Genomic DNA, 16,947 nt, shown 5'->3' on the forward strand with positions numbered 1-16,947 from the left:
GTCATTTTGATATGATGTTTATGAGCTACTTCTCATTAAAAGATAAAAACATTTCGAGTGAATCTTGAAAGAATTCTTACAACTCTGAACACCACTTACTTTGCAGTCTCGGTTTCTTCCTCGTCACTATCATTCTGGAAATAGGATGTCTGCAACCTTTCAAGGGAAGTATTTTTATGGTAAATATAATGTATGGATTTTGAATTTCAGGTGGCTATTTGAAATTACACTCTGTGGATGTAGACATTTCTGCCAAGATGATATAGGCAAGAGGGAGGTATGTATCAGCTCAAAATCTTAAAAGAAACATTTGGAGATGACTGACTTGAAAATATTGGCTAGGCTTATTTCACAGCCTTTCATGGCAGGTTCTGACATGTGGGGGGAAATAAAGAATATATACAAAAGAATGATGTAAAATGTTAAAGAAATATAGGGAAAAACCATACTGGAGACTTCAAATTCCACTTGCTCTGCAGGAAGTCTTCTCTCTCTTACCCTCTTCCCCACCCCAACCTTTTTTTTTAACAAAACCTCCTTCTGGAATTCATGCTCTAGGGCAGGAAATTGCTGACTGGCTGTGTGGAATGCTAGGTTTCCTTCCAGGACTGTGTATTAGGAAAAAAAAAAAAGCCTGTGTAATGAATGTTCATAAATCCATTTATCTTTAGTAGGTTGGAAGGAAGCACCAGTAAACAGCAACAGAAGGAACAGAGCTCTGGGAATCATTTTATGTTAGCATAGTTGCTATTTATTCTAAGGAAAACTAATCAGCAAGAAGGAATGAGCTTCAGACATGCAGAGCATCAGTATTTATCCAGGGCCTAGAGGCTGAATTCACTTGTAAAAGACAGCCTTTTACTTCTGAGCTAAATTCTCAGGCATAGCTCTAGGAACACCAGAGTTGCTATCCCAGGTCAGCGTTCCCACTGGTCACCTCCTGCCACCTCCGGTCCTGTGTACCTTACTGTGCAAACTACAACAGCCAGAATCCATGATGGGAGCTTTATCCCTTCTTCTGAAGCTAGTGGCTAGCATCAGTCAAGGAGTGGACAAGGTAAACCGCTGGTCTGTGTTGATACAGACTGGCAATACCTTCTGGAGACTGTTTAGCCTGCTATGCTGGCAAGCAGCCTCCCAGAGAAACGTTGACTGAGTTAGCCAGAAAGCCTTCTGGAAGCCCCAAAATACTTTGGCTCCCATCTTTCAGCCAACAGGCTGCTCAACTCCCTCACTGTCACATTTTAGCTGCTAGCATAGAGTAAGCCACACACCTATTTCTTAAGTGCACACAGAATTGCTGACATCCTCTGGTCAGCTAGGCTCATCAACTAGTTTCCTTCTCTGTGGACAGCTTCAAACGATAGCTTATTGATACTCCAAGAGATATATCCCATACCCAGTTTCCTGCTCAAAGATGGAGCACCGATCAATTTTCCAGAGGTTATCCTACCACAGCACATAGCACAGACACTGTGCCTCCTTTTCCTAGACTCAGCTCGTGATTCTTCTGAAGGTGATACCCTTGATATTAACCTTATGCACAGAGTCAGGTAAGATGAACAGGATTTAGCCATCAAACTCATTCCCCTTTCCTGTCACTCCTGTGAGGAACCTCACCTTGTCCCTCAGGATAAGAAAAGAACACACCCTCAGACTCCTTCCCATAACCAAATTCCTGATTCCACACAGCTGATCCCTCTGATAGGCCAGACTGAACTCCTGCTGCACAGGAGAACAGATTTCCTTCCTTCATATTCATGTCATATGGCTCATAATGTGAAATCCTGGTGCAGAGCATTTCTGTTTGAAAATCTCTTTTATAGGATCAGAATCTGTGACCACAGGGGAGCCAACTGCAGCCAGGATTTTCAGCTGGGCAATGATGTTTTATTGAAAACCTGAAATTCAGCAATTGAAAATCTCGGCTCACCTGTAAATTCTGTTAGGGGGCTCAAAGGCACTTGTACAATATACAAGCAGCCTGTGGAAGCATATTAACGGCTAAACACTTTTTGGCTGGAAAATGTTATTTACTGTTTCTCAGATGCGTAACTGATGAAGGTTAACAATCAAGTCCTTCCAGCTTCTTAAGCATAGGTTTCAAATCTGGAGGCTGGAGCCTTCCACGAGAGTGAGGAGAAGATGCGTTTAGTAACTCTTTAGTTATACTGCAGTGTAAGCATTTGATTCTGTTCCACTAAAATCAATAACGAAATTGAAAAGCTGCAGGATCAGGCCTTAAAACAGGGTTGTGCAGGGACATTGCTGGACTCATCTTTATGCTTATTTAGAAGTAACTGAAGCACAATACAGTTCAATGTATCTGAGATTCTGCACATCTGACAGATAGTTGCCTGAAGGTACGAGAGCCCAGAAATGACATGTATTAGAATAAATGCAAGGCAAGCTGGCACAGCAGTGTCTTTGCTACCTAGTCAAGTAGTTTATACCCAGAAGGACCCCAAACCTCTTTGCACTTTGCAGATATGGGTCTCTGAACTCACCGCTGAGCTGCAGGTACCTCTGGGGCTGGACACACATACCAGTCACCACAGACATCCCTGTAAGTAAGAGGTTTTAGGAAGAGATTGGGATAAATGATATGGAGAATGGGCCAGGCATTGTCAGTGATGATAACAGCATTTTAAGAAAGTGTTGCAAGGGACCCAACCCCTCCTGCTTCAGGTAATAAGTCCACCTCCAACTACTAGAGGGTAGAAAGAATTTTTCTCTTTAGTGCATATGGTCTCATTATTGCCTAACCAGTTTGTTACAATACCCTCTCAAGCAGTTGGTGCTGGATCCTATCTGAGACAGAATACTGTACTGGATGGAGCTCAGCCTGGCATTTCCTCTGTTCTTTTCATTCATATCTCACAGAAATTGAAAGGAAAGCCAATTGCTTGTTTTAGTAACTCTGGGTCCTTGCAGTGCATATCACTTTTATAGCTAGTTGTGTAAATCACCAGCTGCTAAGTAACCCACGCAATATATTGAATGGATGTAAGGAAAGAACAAAACACATACGGATCATATTACACCCTCTGAGTCCTCCACATTGGAGGGCTTGATTCCTTATAATATAGGATCTGACAGACAAGGTGGCTTTTCAGGTATGAACTTTCTCTTCCTACCTCTCTTCTTCCTCCTGAGTTTCCTCTTCAATTGAAGGGAGAGGAGCAGAAGACAGTTTAAGTTCCATCTCGGTATCGCAAGGTTTCACTTCTTCTAGAACTTCATTGGATTCAATGTCTTCAATGACAAGTTTGGTCTCTCCCTGCTCCTCGGGGAGGATACAAACTGTAGTAGGAACAGGGGAGGAAGCAGTGAAATGAAGGCAGCACGTTCATTACTCAAATCCATCTACATTATTTTTTAAAGCCCTCAACATTTAATACAAATATTGCTCAGCACAGAGATTGTCAAATACACCAGACTGCCAGCATATCCCAGTGTTCCCCAACTTTGTATCATTTTCAGCCCCTGGTGTTCCTAATGGGTGTACATGTGGCCAAAATAAAAATACCATAAAAATATAGGTTTCTCTGCATTTATACATCTTACTACTGGATGAAACCCTGTGACGGAGTAAATTGGAGTAGAACTGTTGACTTTACCGGAGCCGCACTGATTGACATGAGGATCTGGCCCATCCATCTCTCAGCTATGGTCTGATTGCTCTTACACGAGGACTCAATGGTGGGAAAGGACTCAGAAAGCTCTTGCCTCCTTGCACTCCAGTGCAGGAATGGCCACAACACCATCCTGGAAACTGACCCCAGTGTAGAAGCTGGAACTGGGGCTCAAACAAGCCTGCTCTGCACCTTGTAATAACATCTCCTCCCATAGGCCCAGGCTTATTCTGCCTGACTGTGTTCTCAGCAAGCAGAATGCCCCCAGGAGCTGTTATCAATAATGTACATGTTCATGCACACCTGTGACAGCAGCACCTGCTGAAGTCATGAGCTATCCCCAAGTAGTAATTAACACTATGACATGGCATTCTACACTGCAAACAGTAACTACCTCTACAGCCCAATCATTTACCAATGCTGCAGGGAAGTACATGGGGGACCACATTTCTGGAAGGGTCATCATGGGTCTGCTCCGAAGCCCAGTGAAGTCAATGAGATTCCTCCCATTATCTTCAGCCTCCATTAAGTCAGGCCCACTCAGTCATTGTTATCTCAGATACATGCTAATTGCATGCAAAAAAAACAAGAGGAAGAACTAAAACTACCCAAATCAGGTGTTATAAAAAGAGAAGGGATTTCTGGGGTCCCACTAATACCACAACTCAACAAAGCCTACAAAGAGTTCAACAAGAAAGTGTGGACATTTAAAAATACACAAAAATAGAAAAAGCAACATTTGTGATCCAAGCTTGGATTTTATTTTTAATTCCAATGCACATTCACTCAGCACTACCCCAGATTGCATTGTACTAATGCCACGCAATGTATTTAGTCAATATTGTTCATAAACAGTTTTTAAAATACAAAGGAGAAGAAAAAGAAGACACTTTGCTAAAAGTATTGGATTTTGTTTGCTAGAGAATATATATCAAAATAGGTAAGATTCAGAAATGTTACTCAGTTGCCATGTAGCGAGCACATTATAAACACACAGATAAGAAATGTTATTTCAGCTGCATGGGTAGGAACTCCTCATTATGGGTGCCTGGCTTGTTGTAAAGTAAATGATACTTGAGTGGAAAAGAGTACCTAATCATAGTAATAGAAAAGTAAAGTTAGGAGGGATCACATGAGATCAAGTCCAACCCAATGTTCTTTAACAACCCAGCCCAGAACATGCATGAATGCATGTGTGTGCCTGTGTCTATGTGTCTGTATATTGGAGGTGTTCAGTTCACACAATAGCCTCTCTTGGAATGTTTTAACTGCTGAGAGTTGCTCTGAAACTTTTTAACAGGCTAGACCAGAGAAGCTACATTGTCTGAGGAAAAGTCACAATTGCTTGGGATACATTAAATAAGCCCTGCTCAAAGAACAGCCACAAAGCCTATGTGCCACTTAAACCTTATTTATACACCTAATATTTTCTATTCCAGACCAGGCCCCTTCCCACTTGCTAAGTCAGAACTACCTTTTCAGTGGGAGAAAGAGAACACAAGTCTCCGATGATGAGAAGCTAGGTGTTATTTGGGTATTGTGCTAAGGTTTTCTGACAAGCAAATTCAAACTGTTAGCAGGTTTCAGCTGAAGGTCACAGTGATAACATTTTGGTATGCTGTGGCTTTAAAATCATTTTAGGAATTCAGAAGTGACGTAAGGAAGATCCATGCTTAGAAGGTTGCTCAAAGGATCTTTTTCAGCTCTTATACCCAGTACAAATTAAACCTTACAGCCATATTCTGAAGAATCAAAATCTCTGCCTCTGACGTACCCAGACAAATCAATGTCAAGTGAAAACAGAAGAAAATGACAATACTATTGACTGGAATTGGCATTAGAGTCAGGTTCTTCCCAGTAGCAGAAAATCCTCTTCTAGCCAGCAGAGAGGCAGACAGTCACTATGTGTCTAACTCCAGCCAAGGGGGCATCGACTTCAGCTACTGAGATGTGCATCTAAAATTCCCTTTTGAAAATGGAGCAACTGAGTTAGTTGAGCCTTAGGTTTTACTCCTGGTTTAAGTTTGGCATGGGGAGTAATTAGAAAGGAACTTGCAGATCTTTCTCTTTGTTTCTACCCCCAACTGTATTTTTCTCTTCAGGTTGTTTTAATTTAATTTTGTGCAAAGATGATTCTCCCAGGTCTTCATTTTCCATTTGTTTCAGAGGCTCTAAGCCCCTTTCCCCCCTGAAACAAAAGGAGAGGGAATATATTAATAAAGATGTTTGCTGTTTTGGATTTGGGAGAAGGTGAGTAATTTTATCCATTCACTTCCTTCATTTGTCACATAAGTCTATTCAAAATACCACAACATACCAAATCGGGGATTTGACTTAAGCCAGTTACACGTGAAGGGTGAAATTCTCCCCTGTACATGCAGCTGTCATAAAGTTGATTCTTTGCTTAATACCATAAAATAGGGCTTAAAAGACGCTTAAATAGAGCATTGGCCTTGTGCTGGGCCTTGTGGACAAAGATGAATTTCACCCTGACTTGAGGAGCTTTGTTTATATGATTTGCCACAAACTAGAGTCATCAGTGATTTTTGGTGACCAGCATCACCAGCCACTGACTGTTCAATAGAGAGCAAAATAGAATTCATACAACTGGGCCAATGCTTCTCTGCCTAGTAGAGAGCCACAAAGAAACACACTATCATCTTAGCATTTCCCCTGTTCAAATCCCATGAGAATAAGTTTTCATTTTGAGGGTTAAGGCAAAGTGGACATAGTTGCATGATAAGACATTCCATGATGTCAACATTCCACCCTACCAAATGCAGGGGAAAGGTGCAAAGGAAGAATACCTCATCTGAGACATCACCTAATGTGCATAGTGTCAGACCCAAACTGAGTAAGGGAATCCAGAGCTCCCCAGTAAGATCCAGTCTCCTACCTAATTCCTCTAAACTCCCAATGCAGGAAAATGAACCCATGCATTGCACAAAAGTAATTTGAAATAAATGGCAAAATGTTCCTTTATATTATCTATGCAGTCTATACAATATTTTCCTATATGTCATCCTGGGGAGTGACTGATTAGGCTACGGTACTGCAAAAAGGACCTAGGGGTTACAGTAGACCATAAGCTGAATCTACACCAACAGTTGCAGAACAGGCCAACAGTATACTGGGTTGTATTAACAGGAGTGTCATCAGCAAATCAAGGGAAGTGATTCTTTGGCTCTAGTCAGGAATAGGCACATCTACATGAGACGCCATTGCACAGTAGCTCATTGCTACTGTGCAGTAGGGCTGTGTGAAATTTCACCAGCTGTTTTGTTTTGACACCGTTTTAACTAATTTTGAGCTCAAAACAGCGAAATTAAAACAAAATGAAGGGCTTCGAAACAGCCTTGAAACAAAATGAGGGCAGTTGAAATGTTTAAAAAGTTTTGAAACATTTTGAGTTTCAAAGCAACCCGATTGAGTTCCCCCCTCTCCCCAGAGCTAGGATTAGCTGGGGAAGGGAACTGAGCCCGATCACCCAGTTCCCCTCCCCAGCGCTGCGATCCAGGCTGGGGAAGGCAACTCAGCCCAGCAGAGCTGAGTTTCCCACCCCACCACTACCATTGGACTGGGAAAGGCAACTCAGCCTAGCTGAGCTATGTTCCTCTCCCCAGCCCTAGGATCAGGCTGGGGAGGGAAACTCAGCTCAGCTGGGCTGAGTTGCCTTCCCCAGCCTGGATCACAGCGCTGGAGAGGAGAACTCAGTCCAGCTGAGCTGAGTTCCCTTCCCCAGCCCAATCCTAGCCCTAGAGAGGGGAACTCAGCCGGGCTGAGTTGCCTTCCCCAGGCAGGTCCTAGCACCAGGATGGGGAACTCAGCTCAGCTGGGCTGAGTTGCCTTCCCCAGCCCAATCAATCGCAGTGCTGGGGAGGAGAACTGAGCAATCGGGCTCAGTTCCCTTCCCTAACCTGATGGATCACAGCGCTGGGGTGGGGAACTGAGCAATGGGGCTCAGTTCCCTTCTCCAGCTCAATTGGGCTGGAGAAGTGAACTGACCCCGATCACACAGCCCTGACAGCTGTCCCAGGGTTGCAGCCCCCGATCTGCCTGCCGGATGAAAAAAGCCAGGTGCTCCTGCCTGGGACTGGTGGTGTGCTGGCACTGGTCCCAGGCAACAACACCCGGCTTCCCTCCCTCATCTGGCAGGCAGATCAGGGCCTGCAACCCCGGGAGGACTGGCACAGCCCCCGCAGCCCTCCCAGGGTTGTGGCTTCCAATCTGCCTGCTGGATGAGAGAGGCTGTTTTGAGCTTCCCCATTATAGCCTATGGGCAAAACTCGAAACAGCATTGAAACAGTGTCACTGTTTCGATGAAACAAAATGGAATGGAGGTTTCAAATTGAAACAAAATTCAAAATGAAACGCTGTTCCATCAGCACTGTTCCGTTTCAACTTGTGTTTCATTTCACGCAGCCCTACTGCACAGTAGCATTGGTGGGCACTAACCATGACACAACGATACTATGCAGTAGTAACAAGTTACTGCACAGTAGCATCTGAAAAAACCATGCAGGGAAGCTACTGTACAGTAACGCTGGTTACTGTAGTGTGCAGTCATTAAGTACTTGGTTATGCAAGTACTAAATGACTGCACAGTAACAACTGCACAATCCACTGCTCTTGTAGATGCAGCCACCGATGAGGCCTTGCCTAGAGTACTGTGTTCAGTTTTGGTCCCCACACTTTAAGAATAGTGGCATAGACAGATTGGAAAGAATCCAGCAGAGAGTAAGGGGCTGGACTCAATGATCTTCCGAGCTCCCTTCCAGCCCTAATGTCTATGAAATCTATGAAAAAAGGCCTGGAAAACATGGGACAGACCAAAATAACTAGAGTTATTTAATCTGAAGAAGAGAAGATTGAGGGGCAATTTGATAACCATCTTCAAATACTTGAATAATGACCACAGAGAGGATGCAAAAGGGTTTTCTCTGTGGCCATAGGGACAAGACTAGGAGCAATAGCCTCATGCTGAAGCAGAAGAACTTTAGATTGGAGAACAGGAGGAACTTTCTAATTATGAAGGTGGTCAAGCATTGGAACAGGCCACCTAGAGAAGCTGTGGAATCTCCATCTCTGAAAATTTTCAAGAGCAGGTTGGATAGACATTTGGCTGAGATGGTTTAGTCAGAGACGATCCTGCCTTGTGCAGGGGACTGGACAAGGTGACCTTGTGAAGTCCTTCAGTTTTGCCGTGTAACATTCAGGTGGCATTATCATACCTGACATCATAGCATTCTTTTGTAGTATGTCTGCTTTGTGAAATTAGCCATGACAGAAATCACCTTACTTTTTTATTACAAAGCTGTGATGCACAACACTAGTGGAACAAGGCACAGACATAACTAGATTCTGTAGTGAAGTTGGCAGCAGAGGAAGACCTAGCAGGGGGGCACTGGAATAAAGGTGAGGGGTGCGGAAGGGTGGGGGAAGGGGAGGGGATGCTCCAGACTCCAGCCACTATGGGCTCTGCCAGTACAGAATTGCCAAAAGCCATGCCAAACAACAATATAAAAAGCCAAATTTGGCTTTGGGATTAAATGCTTGACTACAGAGGGTCCAACCTCTGCCCTCCAGAGCCTCAACCCCTCCTGCTTCTACCCACTGAATGCTGGGTCCTAGCCATGTTCCTGTGTTCTGTGTTACCAATGACCAGAGCTGCTGAAGTCTTGAGCAGCCCCTACTTCTGTTCCAGTGCCCCCACTTAGTCAACATCTGAGGCTCATGTCCCTGTCACCCACAACTAGTTACACTACTGGGGAAAGGTTGTAGTTAAGGCTACATACTTCGCCTGTCAGTCTCACTAGGGACCCCAAATATGTCACCTATTGCAAGACTTATTCTCTTCCTAGTTGTGCAGAAGATGTCTTTCTCTGGGCACCTCAAGCTCCCAAAGGCATGAGCTCGAACCTCATGAGTGAACTTAAAGAGGTGGTTTGGAAGGGGTTATAAGTGTGTATCTGATCCAAATTCCAATAACCTTTAAGGACTTGGAAAATTCCTTCTGGCATAACCCAATCATGCACCTAGATAACAAATTAACTCAGAAATTGTGTTTTAAAGAGCTTCCAACAGCACTATGAAAATCACAAAGCTTCTCAGTTTGGGACATTCTCCACATTTGGAGAAGATACCCCTAAAATGCGAGTCTCTTACTAAGAAGAGTCAGATAAATGAAAGGATTGGAGAGTCACAACAACATCCCAAATCTACAAGGCAGCTTTCACAAGAGAAAAGGTTGATACTAATCAAGAATGTATTGAAAGTAAAACTCAACAAAGTGAACTAAAAAAAATGCAATGGGGACAATTTAACAATATTGTTCTCACTGCTTCCCTATCTCTCTCTCAAAGCTCTGCAACATGAAACCCAACCCAGGCCTGTTCAAGGGCATCTTCCTAACTGTGCTGCAGCCCTTCCTTCCACTTCATCTTGATCAAGAAGGTACACATCTGTGATGAATGAAATAATGTAATGTAATGTAATGGGAAGTACCGATTACTTACTCTCCTCCACCGGACACGCAGTTACCACTTCTCCTTCCTAACATGAAAAAAGAATAGAGTAAAATATTACTGTCAGCTATTTTTCACCGATGTATGTGCAGGTGCATGTGTGTGCATGTAAGTATGCCTGTATTGCCACTATTCTACTCTCTCATTCTCAATACATCTGGCAATTCAGTAGATGGCACCCTTCTCTTGTGAGTCACAACTGAACCCCTACCCCAGCATGAAGCTAGCTATGTCGTACTATTAAGAATTTTCTGCAAGAAATATACAATCAAGATCTTGACTATTTGCTAAAAAATGTATTTATAATAACTTATCATCTGACTAACATGATTCCCAAATACTGCGGCAGATAACTTTGCCCAGTCCACATAGGCTCTGCTGAAGTCTCCAGGGCTAGGCTCTTAAAAGGCCTCCTCCCTCTCCAGTCTCCACTGAGATAGACAGGACTGCACAGCAGCCCTCAGACATCGCAGAACTCAGCACTGGGCCAGCTAATTCATCACCATGCAAGAACCTGCTTGCGCTCAGGTAAAGCTGAAGCACCGAATCGTTACCCCATTAACCACTTACCGAATCAGCTTGCTTGATCACAGGCTGTGGAACCATCTTCTCCAGTTCCTGAACAAACCAGTCAAGCATCCTGCCAAGCAGAAAATTCCCATTACAATTCTTTTTCCTTTCCTATTTGTTATTGATCCTTTGTTTCCTTCATCAGTAGGGCATGCCGGCCCCTTGGGCCCCCCACCACCCTGCTCTGGGGCATATTTAGTGCCAATCTGTGCTCCCTGACAAGAAATGAATCCTCCTATCTACTGTTTACACCCTGAAGAGAACATCTATTAACAAGGAGGTTCCAGCAATGCTGAGACATACTTTACATGTTGCAAAGTTGTCTTCCTTGTTAAGAGCATCCCACCAAGCAACTACAAGGAGACATACACTTGCATGCCAGGAGCAATGGAAAGGACCAGAGGCTTAGAGCATTAAGGAACCTAAGAATCCAAGAAACCTTTTTTTCTTTTTTGGGGGAAAAAAAAAAATTAAATATATGTAGCGAGTTATAGTTATAGTTACACAGCATTTCGCATAAGCTTTCTTTCACATGCCTTAAACCAAATTTACAGAAACCAAGGAGCTGCATTACCTACTACCATCACTGCCTAGAGCCCGAGGGAAAAAAGAGACTCCGAGCCCCAGCTGGCTAGCTGCAGTTGCCTCTAATGTAGTTAAAGATTCACTGGCACTCTCTTTTGGTGGGGGCTCCAGCTTCAGTTCCAGTTTAGGCTCCAGCTTTGGTTCTTCACACAGAGAGAGAGACGGAGAGAGAGAGAGAGAGAAGAAAAGCAGCAGAGTTAGTTTAATTTTAAACAGCAGCTCTAAAGGCCTTTAAGGGCAAAGCCCTGTGGGTAAAAGTCTTCTTTATGCTGAGGGTCAGAGCCAAGAGATTCATCAGAGCTACAGAGTCTCTTTGTGAGGGTGTAAATGGTATTACGATGGTATAGTCACAGGGTATTTAGATGGTATAGTCACACCCAGCAGAGGGGAGAACTTCTCCCTGTATGAACCCCAGATTTAAAAGTCAGCCCTGTAAGACTCAGCCACCTGCTAGTAGCCCTTTGAGTGGATACAATCTTTCCTTTCTATTCTAGTCCCACTTAGTGACCCCAGTCAGCTGTATTGTGCCAGGTGCTGTACAAAACACAGGGAAAAAAAGATAGCTACAGTCTTGATGAGCTTCCAAAGTACAATGACCAGACATGCCAGTGTCAGCACTGGGGCAGTCATGTTTCTGTTCCAGGGCTCCCAGATGACCACCACCATTTTGAACTCTAGTTAAAACCACCCTTCTATGGAGAAGAATGAATAGATAGGAGGCTTTTGAAATTAACAACCACAACGTACAGAGGTCTATGTACAGTTTTGACTTGACCTTTTAAAGCATAAAGAGATGTTTCAGAAGGTGAAACAAAATCAGAGGTGCCCCAGAGCACTGAGGGACAGGATTGCCCTTTTTGTGCAATTTTTTAAACCTTTCCAATGAAGAACGTAGCTGATTTCCTCCTCTGTATTCTTAAGGCATCAGGGCAGGTTTGCTACAAGAGAGCACTAACTCTTCCCTGTAGCAGTACAAATAGCCCATGAGTGCAAGGGTGGGTACTAGCCCATCAGTCAGCACAGGACTTGCCACACACACTGGATCTCCACAGCACTAGTAAAGGTCTTCTACTGCTTTTCACTGAAATGCAGCTTCAAGGCTCCAAGACTGAGATGAAGAGGGGAAGTGCTTAATGAGAGTGCTTGTGAAGGGTCTTGACTCTTAGCAGATTTCAGGCAGCAAAGTTTGTATCCTCTTCAGAAAAGATGACAGTCAAGCACATCCACTTTTCCCAAAATCACTCACCTTCTATTTTGGCAGTCTCCTCAGGCTTCTTTTCCTTTGCTTCCTGTTATACAGACACATAAGAAATCCATTTACATACTGACTCCTGAATTCAAATGAAGATGTAGCCAGTAGCAGCCCCCACCCCCACCTGCATCCATACTTCTGAGCCTTAGCCTGATAGCAGAGATACTGGCAGAGGAATGAGAGCCAACACGTACAAAATGGACGAAGTGGAGGAAGTGACTTGACTGCCCAGCACTTGCTAATGTCACAATCCAGATCTACTTTCCCCAATGCTGCCTTCTGATATCAAAGGGGAAGTACATAATGGAGAGAGATTAAAAAAAATTATCCTGCAAAATGTAATACATCTTAAACAGTCACAAGGGGGTATGTCAGCCTGAAAATCCTGCAGAGCAATCAAAACTCTCCCTTTTCTTTACACAGAGCACTACAGCTAGATGTCCTAGTCTTGTCTGCTTCATGTGAATTGGTGGTAGCGCTAGTGGAAGGCAGGATCGTCTCTGACTAAGCCATCTCAGCCAAATGTCTATCCAACCTGCTCTTGAAAATTTTCAGAGATGGAGATTCCACAGCTTCTCTAGGTGGCCTGTTCCAATGCTTGACCACCTTCATAATTAGAAAGTTCCTCCTGTTCTCCAATCTAAAGTTCTTCTGCTTCAGCATGAGGCTATTGCTCCTAGTCTTGTCCCTATGGCCACAGAAAAAACCCTTTTGCATCCTCTCTGTGGTCATTATTCAAGTATTTGAAGATGGTTATCAAATTGCCCCTCAATCTTCTCTTCTTCAGATTAAATAACTCTAGTTATTTTGGCCTGTCCTTATAAATCATGTTTTCCAGGCCTTTTTTCATAGATTTCATAGACATTAGGGCTGGAAGGGAGCTCGGAAGATCATGCCAATTCTGATCCTATACAGGCCTAACGCCCATGTTGTTCTACTGAGTGAGTCCTGTGTGCAATGGTAGAGCTGAGCAGTATCAGACTTGTGAGGATGGGGATTAAAACAAAAAGTGGTTTGTTTTGCACCCCACCCCCACCTCCAAAATGCTCTCAACAGAATATCCTCTGTATTTCCTTCCTTAAGAGATCTGTGGCTAAAAAGACCAAAACACAGGAAAAGGAGCATGTTTCTCTTTGATCTTTTGCTGACCTGACTGGAATGGCAGTGTTTCTTGCTCACTTTGAAGCGAACATACCCTACTTGAGCTAAAGATGCTTCCGCAAGAGAATCCTGCCTTTTGATAGAAATCTGTTTATTTTTAATTCTAAAGCTGTTTGTATGTTGAAAAGTCATTCTCCCTGCCCTGGTCCTTTCAGGACAATGTTCAGCATCAATAGGCTAGGCTCTTTCAAGAGCAGCAGGAAAATACTCCAGGGCCAATCCAATAAAGGATCAAAGGAGAATTGGTTCTTTATTTGCCTACCAAGCCATCCCTTCTTGACCTACTCTTCCATTAAGAATTAACCAGGAAGACTCTGTGATGCAACCACTCAAGTTTGCTCTGCATTGAAAATAAAAATAACACTAGAGAGGGTTTATTATTCAGTTACTTTAAATAAACAAAAGCTTTATGTTTATAAACAAAAGCTTTATGTTTGAGCTGTGACAGAAGGAAAGCAATTTCACCCTGAGTAGCACTGGTGCCATATACAGAGACCAGGTGGTTTAGCTTGTGCAAGGAAGAAGCAGAGCCCTGGATGGCAGTCTGTGCACTAAAAGGCTTTGAGAGCCTCAGCCACTTCAAGGCAGCAAATATGGCCCTGTGTGCAGTTTCTATAGAAAATGGATAGTCTTGTTTTCAAAACACTTTACTAGCTCTTGAGAGATCTGGGTTCACTTCTCAGCTCTACTCCAATCTCCTGTTAACCCAAGGTAATCCACTGAGTCTCACTGGCCATGTCTATGTGAGATGCTGACTGCACAGCAGCCTGTGACTACTGCACAGTAGCATCACATGGCAGGAAGCATGACGTGATGCTAGTGTGCAGTAGTCACAAGCTCCTGTGCAGTCAGCATCACAAAAAAGCCATTCCTCAGCACTGCTGCATGGTAACTCCAGTTACCATGCAGTCATTCAGTACTTGTTTATACAAGTACTAAATGACCGTGCACAGCAATGACTGCACAGTCAGCGTCTTGTGTAGACACGGCCACTGTGGTTCAGTTCCCTACTGACAAGACGGAGACCAGTGCTTGCTTTCTGTTCCACTCTGTTTGTCTTGCCTATTTATATTTATGTTATGTATTTATACATAATATAAGTGAGGGCTGTCTTTTTGTATGTGTGTAAACCACAGAACACAATGGATTTCACATGAGGTTTCTAGGACCTAGTGTAAAACAATAGTAATTATAAAAACTGAGTTAGTAGGAGCTTGGTTTAAGCCAAATGTGAATCCTGCCCAAGCAGGACCAGAGAGGCTGTCATTACAATGGACCTGAGATATCTCCCATTTCAATGCAGCTTCACTAACAACAGGTAGAGCATTAATGCTGGTCCACTGGCAATTGTTGGGGGCAATAACAGTGATGATGTAGTATGTGACATACTAGGAGAACCCTTATAATGTTAACATTGTGAGCATGGAAACTTGGAAATGGTTCCTATTAGATGCCCAGATTAAATATGTAAGAAAGACTTGCTGGTACTGCTCTAAGAGCCTGATCCTGAAAGATGCCATGTGAGTCCATATATCTTCTACTGGCACCAGTGCCTGTTGAGGGTATTCAGCACTTCGCAGGATCAAGCCTTTAGCTGTCAAATGATGTTCTACACATTCATTGGTTGCTTTCTTAAGAACATTATTATCTGCATCCCAAGTGCCAGGAAGCACAAAGCTAAGACTCTCTTTATCTGACTACTGAATGCCCATATGTTAGCAGATTTGATGAACAACATAAGACTTTACAAACCATGCTGTATTATCATACTTTAAGCCTGCTGCCCTTACCATGTCCTGCGCTATTTAACTTAATATTGGACCTTGATCACTGAGTCAGAAGCTGGGAGTTCTTTAAATGCAGAATTTGTCTTTAATTTTTTAAAAAGTAGTCTAAGAAACTGCTTTGAAAACAAAAAATGAGGGAAAAATCTCTGTAGGCTGGTCTGCATGAGAAAATTGGATCAAAAGGGACAACAACCTTGAGGAGCTGTGCAAGCTAACAAAAAGTTCAGTACAATTTGGTAGTCCATGCAGACATGGATTATGATACTCAACATTATGAATAAACCCTCATGGAACTCTAGGGTTAACAGCAAGCAGCTGATACAACTTGTTCCCATCTACTCTTACTAAAAGTTGTGTTAATATTGTGTTAGTTTACATGACTCCTCCAGCTTATATTCTAATATGACCTAATTTATTGCGAGGACCAGGCCCAAGAAACTATAACAGCATTTGCAGCAGCTGAGCAGCTAGAAAGTCAACACAGATGTAGTAAAATATTCATTGATGCCTCAGGAAAAGGTCTGTAAAAGAATAACAATGAGACAAATACCAGTGCTACATCTTACAATTATATCTATTTTCTCATTTTTCATTACTAGGGACTTGGGCTACAAACTATTTTGAAGAGGTTATTCTTCACCTAGCACATAGCACTGTACACAAATATAGCTACTTAAGCCATTCTAAAAAGTAGCACAATGGAGACTGGGGTGACAGAAGAAGTTACTTGTGGAGGTCACCATGCCTCACTCATGGGTCCAGATAAGAAATGGGTCTATAGTAACTGGAACCCATTCTTACCTGACAGCTGTTTGCAGGTTGATATAAAACGGGCTGCTGAGCACAGACCTGGATGGGAGAAAGGCATTACTATTACAGTACTAACTGGCCTCCTCAGAGACCCTCAATGGAAGGCTTAAGGATTGAACAGTTACCAATGCCCCTCTGAATACCCTTCTCTCTCCTAGAAGCAGTCCTTCCTCATTGGGATTGACAGCTTGTGAACCTGGCACTGATATTGTTTTTATCATTTGTATTCTCATAACGCCTAGGGAGCCAGAGGGGGAAAGGCAAAGGACTCCAGTCACCAGTGATTTTAAACAGACTTTTCATAGAGTCATAAGGGACCAATGTGCATGTCCAGCCTGACTCTTTCATAACCTATGCCATGGAATTCCACCCAATAAAACCTGTGGTAAGAGGACATTTTCTGCCCTCCTGTATAATTGGAGGCTACTAAGATCAGCAGCCTGTAGTTGAACTGCAACCTATCTCCCAGAACAACATCCAACTTGAGTTAAAGGCTCCAAGTGACAGTGCATTTATTGCATGCCTTGGTGAGCTGTTCCAATGGTTAATACCCCTCACTGTTAGGAAATACGTTTCTGATTGGAATGTTTCTTACTTTAATGCCAGCTGTTTGGATCTGGCTG

General features: G+C 43.2%; 1 protein-coding gene across 5 annotated transcripts in view; it reads right to left on the reverse strand.

The window, feature by feature from the left end:
• The window catches only part of CNGB1 (cyclic nucleotide gated channel subunit beta 1), a 69,088-nt gene that overhangs the window by 47,605 nt on the left and 4,536 nt on the right, over positions 1 to 16,947 (reverse strand). For 3 of the 5 annotated variants that reach the window (XM_059713693.1, XM_019497271.2, XM_059713692.1), the window contains 8 exons: positions 16,316 to 16,363; positions 12,561 to 12,603; positions 11,304 to 11,457; positions 10,730 to 10,799; positions 10,151 to 10,187; positions 3,138 to 3,303; positions 2,508 to 2,564; positions 100 to 156 (listed from right to left, as the gene is read on the reverse strand). In XM_059713693.1, coding sequence (XP_059569676.1) covers positions 100 to 156; positions 2,508 to 2,564; positions 3,138 to 3,303; positions 10,151 to 10,187; positions 10,730 to 10,799; positions 11,304 to 11,457; positions 12,561 to 12,603; positions 16,316 to 16,363 — 632 coding nt within the window. The remainder of the gene's footprint in view (positions 1 to 99; positions 157 to 2,507; positions 2,565 to 3,137; positions 3,304 to 10,150; positions 10,188 to 10,729; positions 10,800 to 11,303; positions 11,458 to 12,560; positions 12,604 to 16,315; positions 16,364 to 16,947) is intronic. The other 2 variants (XM_059713695.1, XM_059713694.1) reach the window with 1 other exon arrangement.

The sequence above is a fragment of the Alligator mississippiensis genome, chromosome 10, assembly GCF_030867095.1.
Source record: "Alligator mississippiensis isolate rAllMis1 chromosome 10, rAllMis1, whole genome shotgun sequence".
NCBI classification, from domain to species: domain Eukaryota; kingdom Metazoa; phylum Chordata; order Crocodylia; family Alligatoridae; genus Alligator; species Alligator mississippiensis.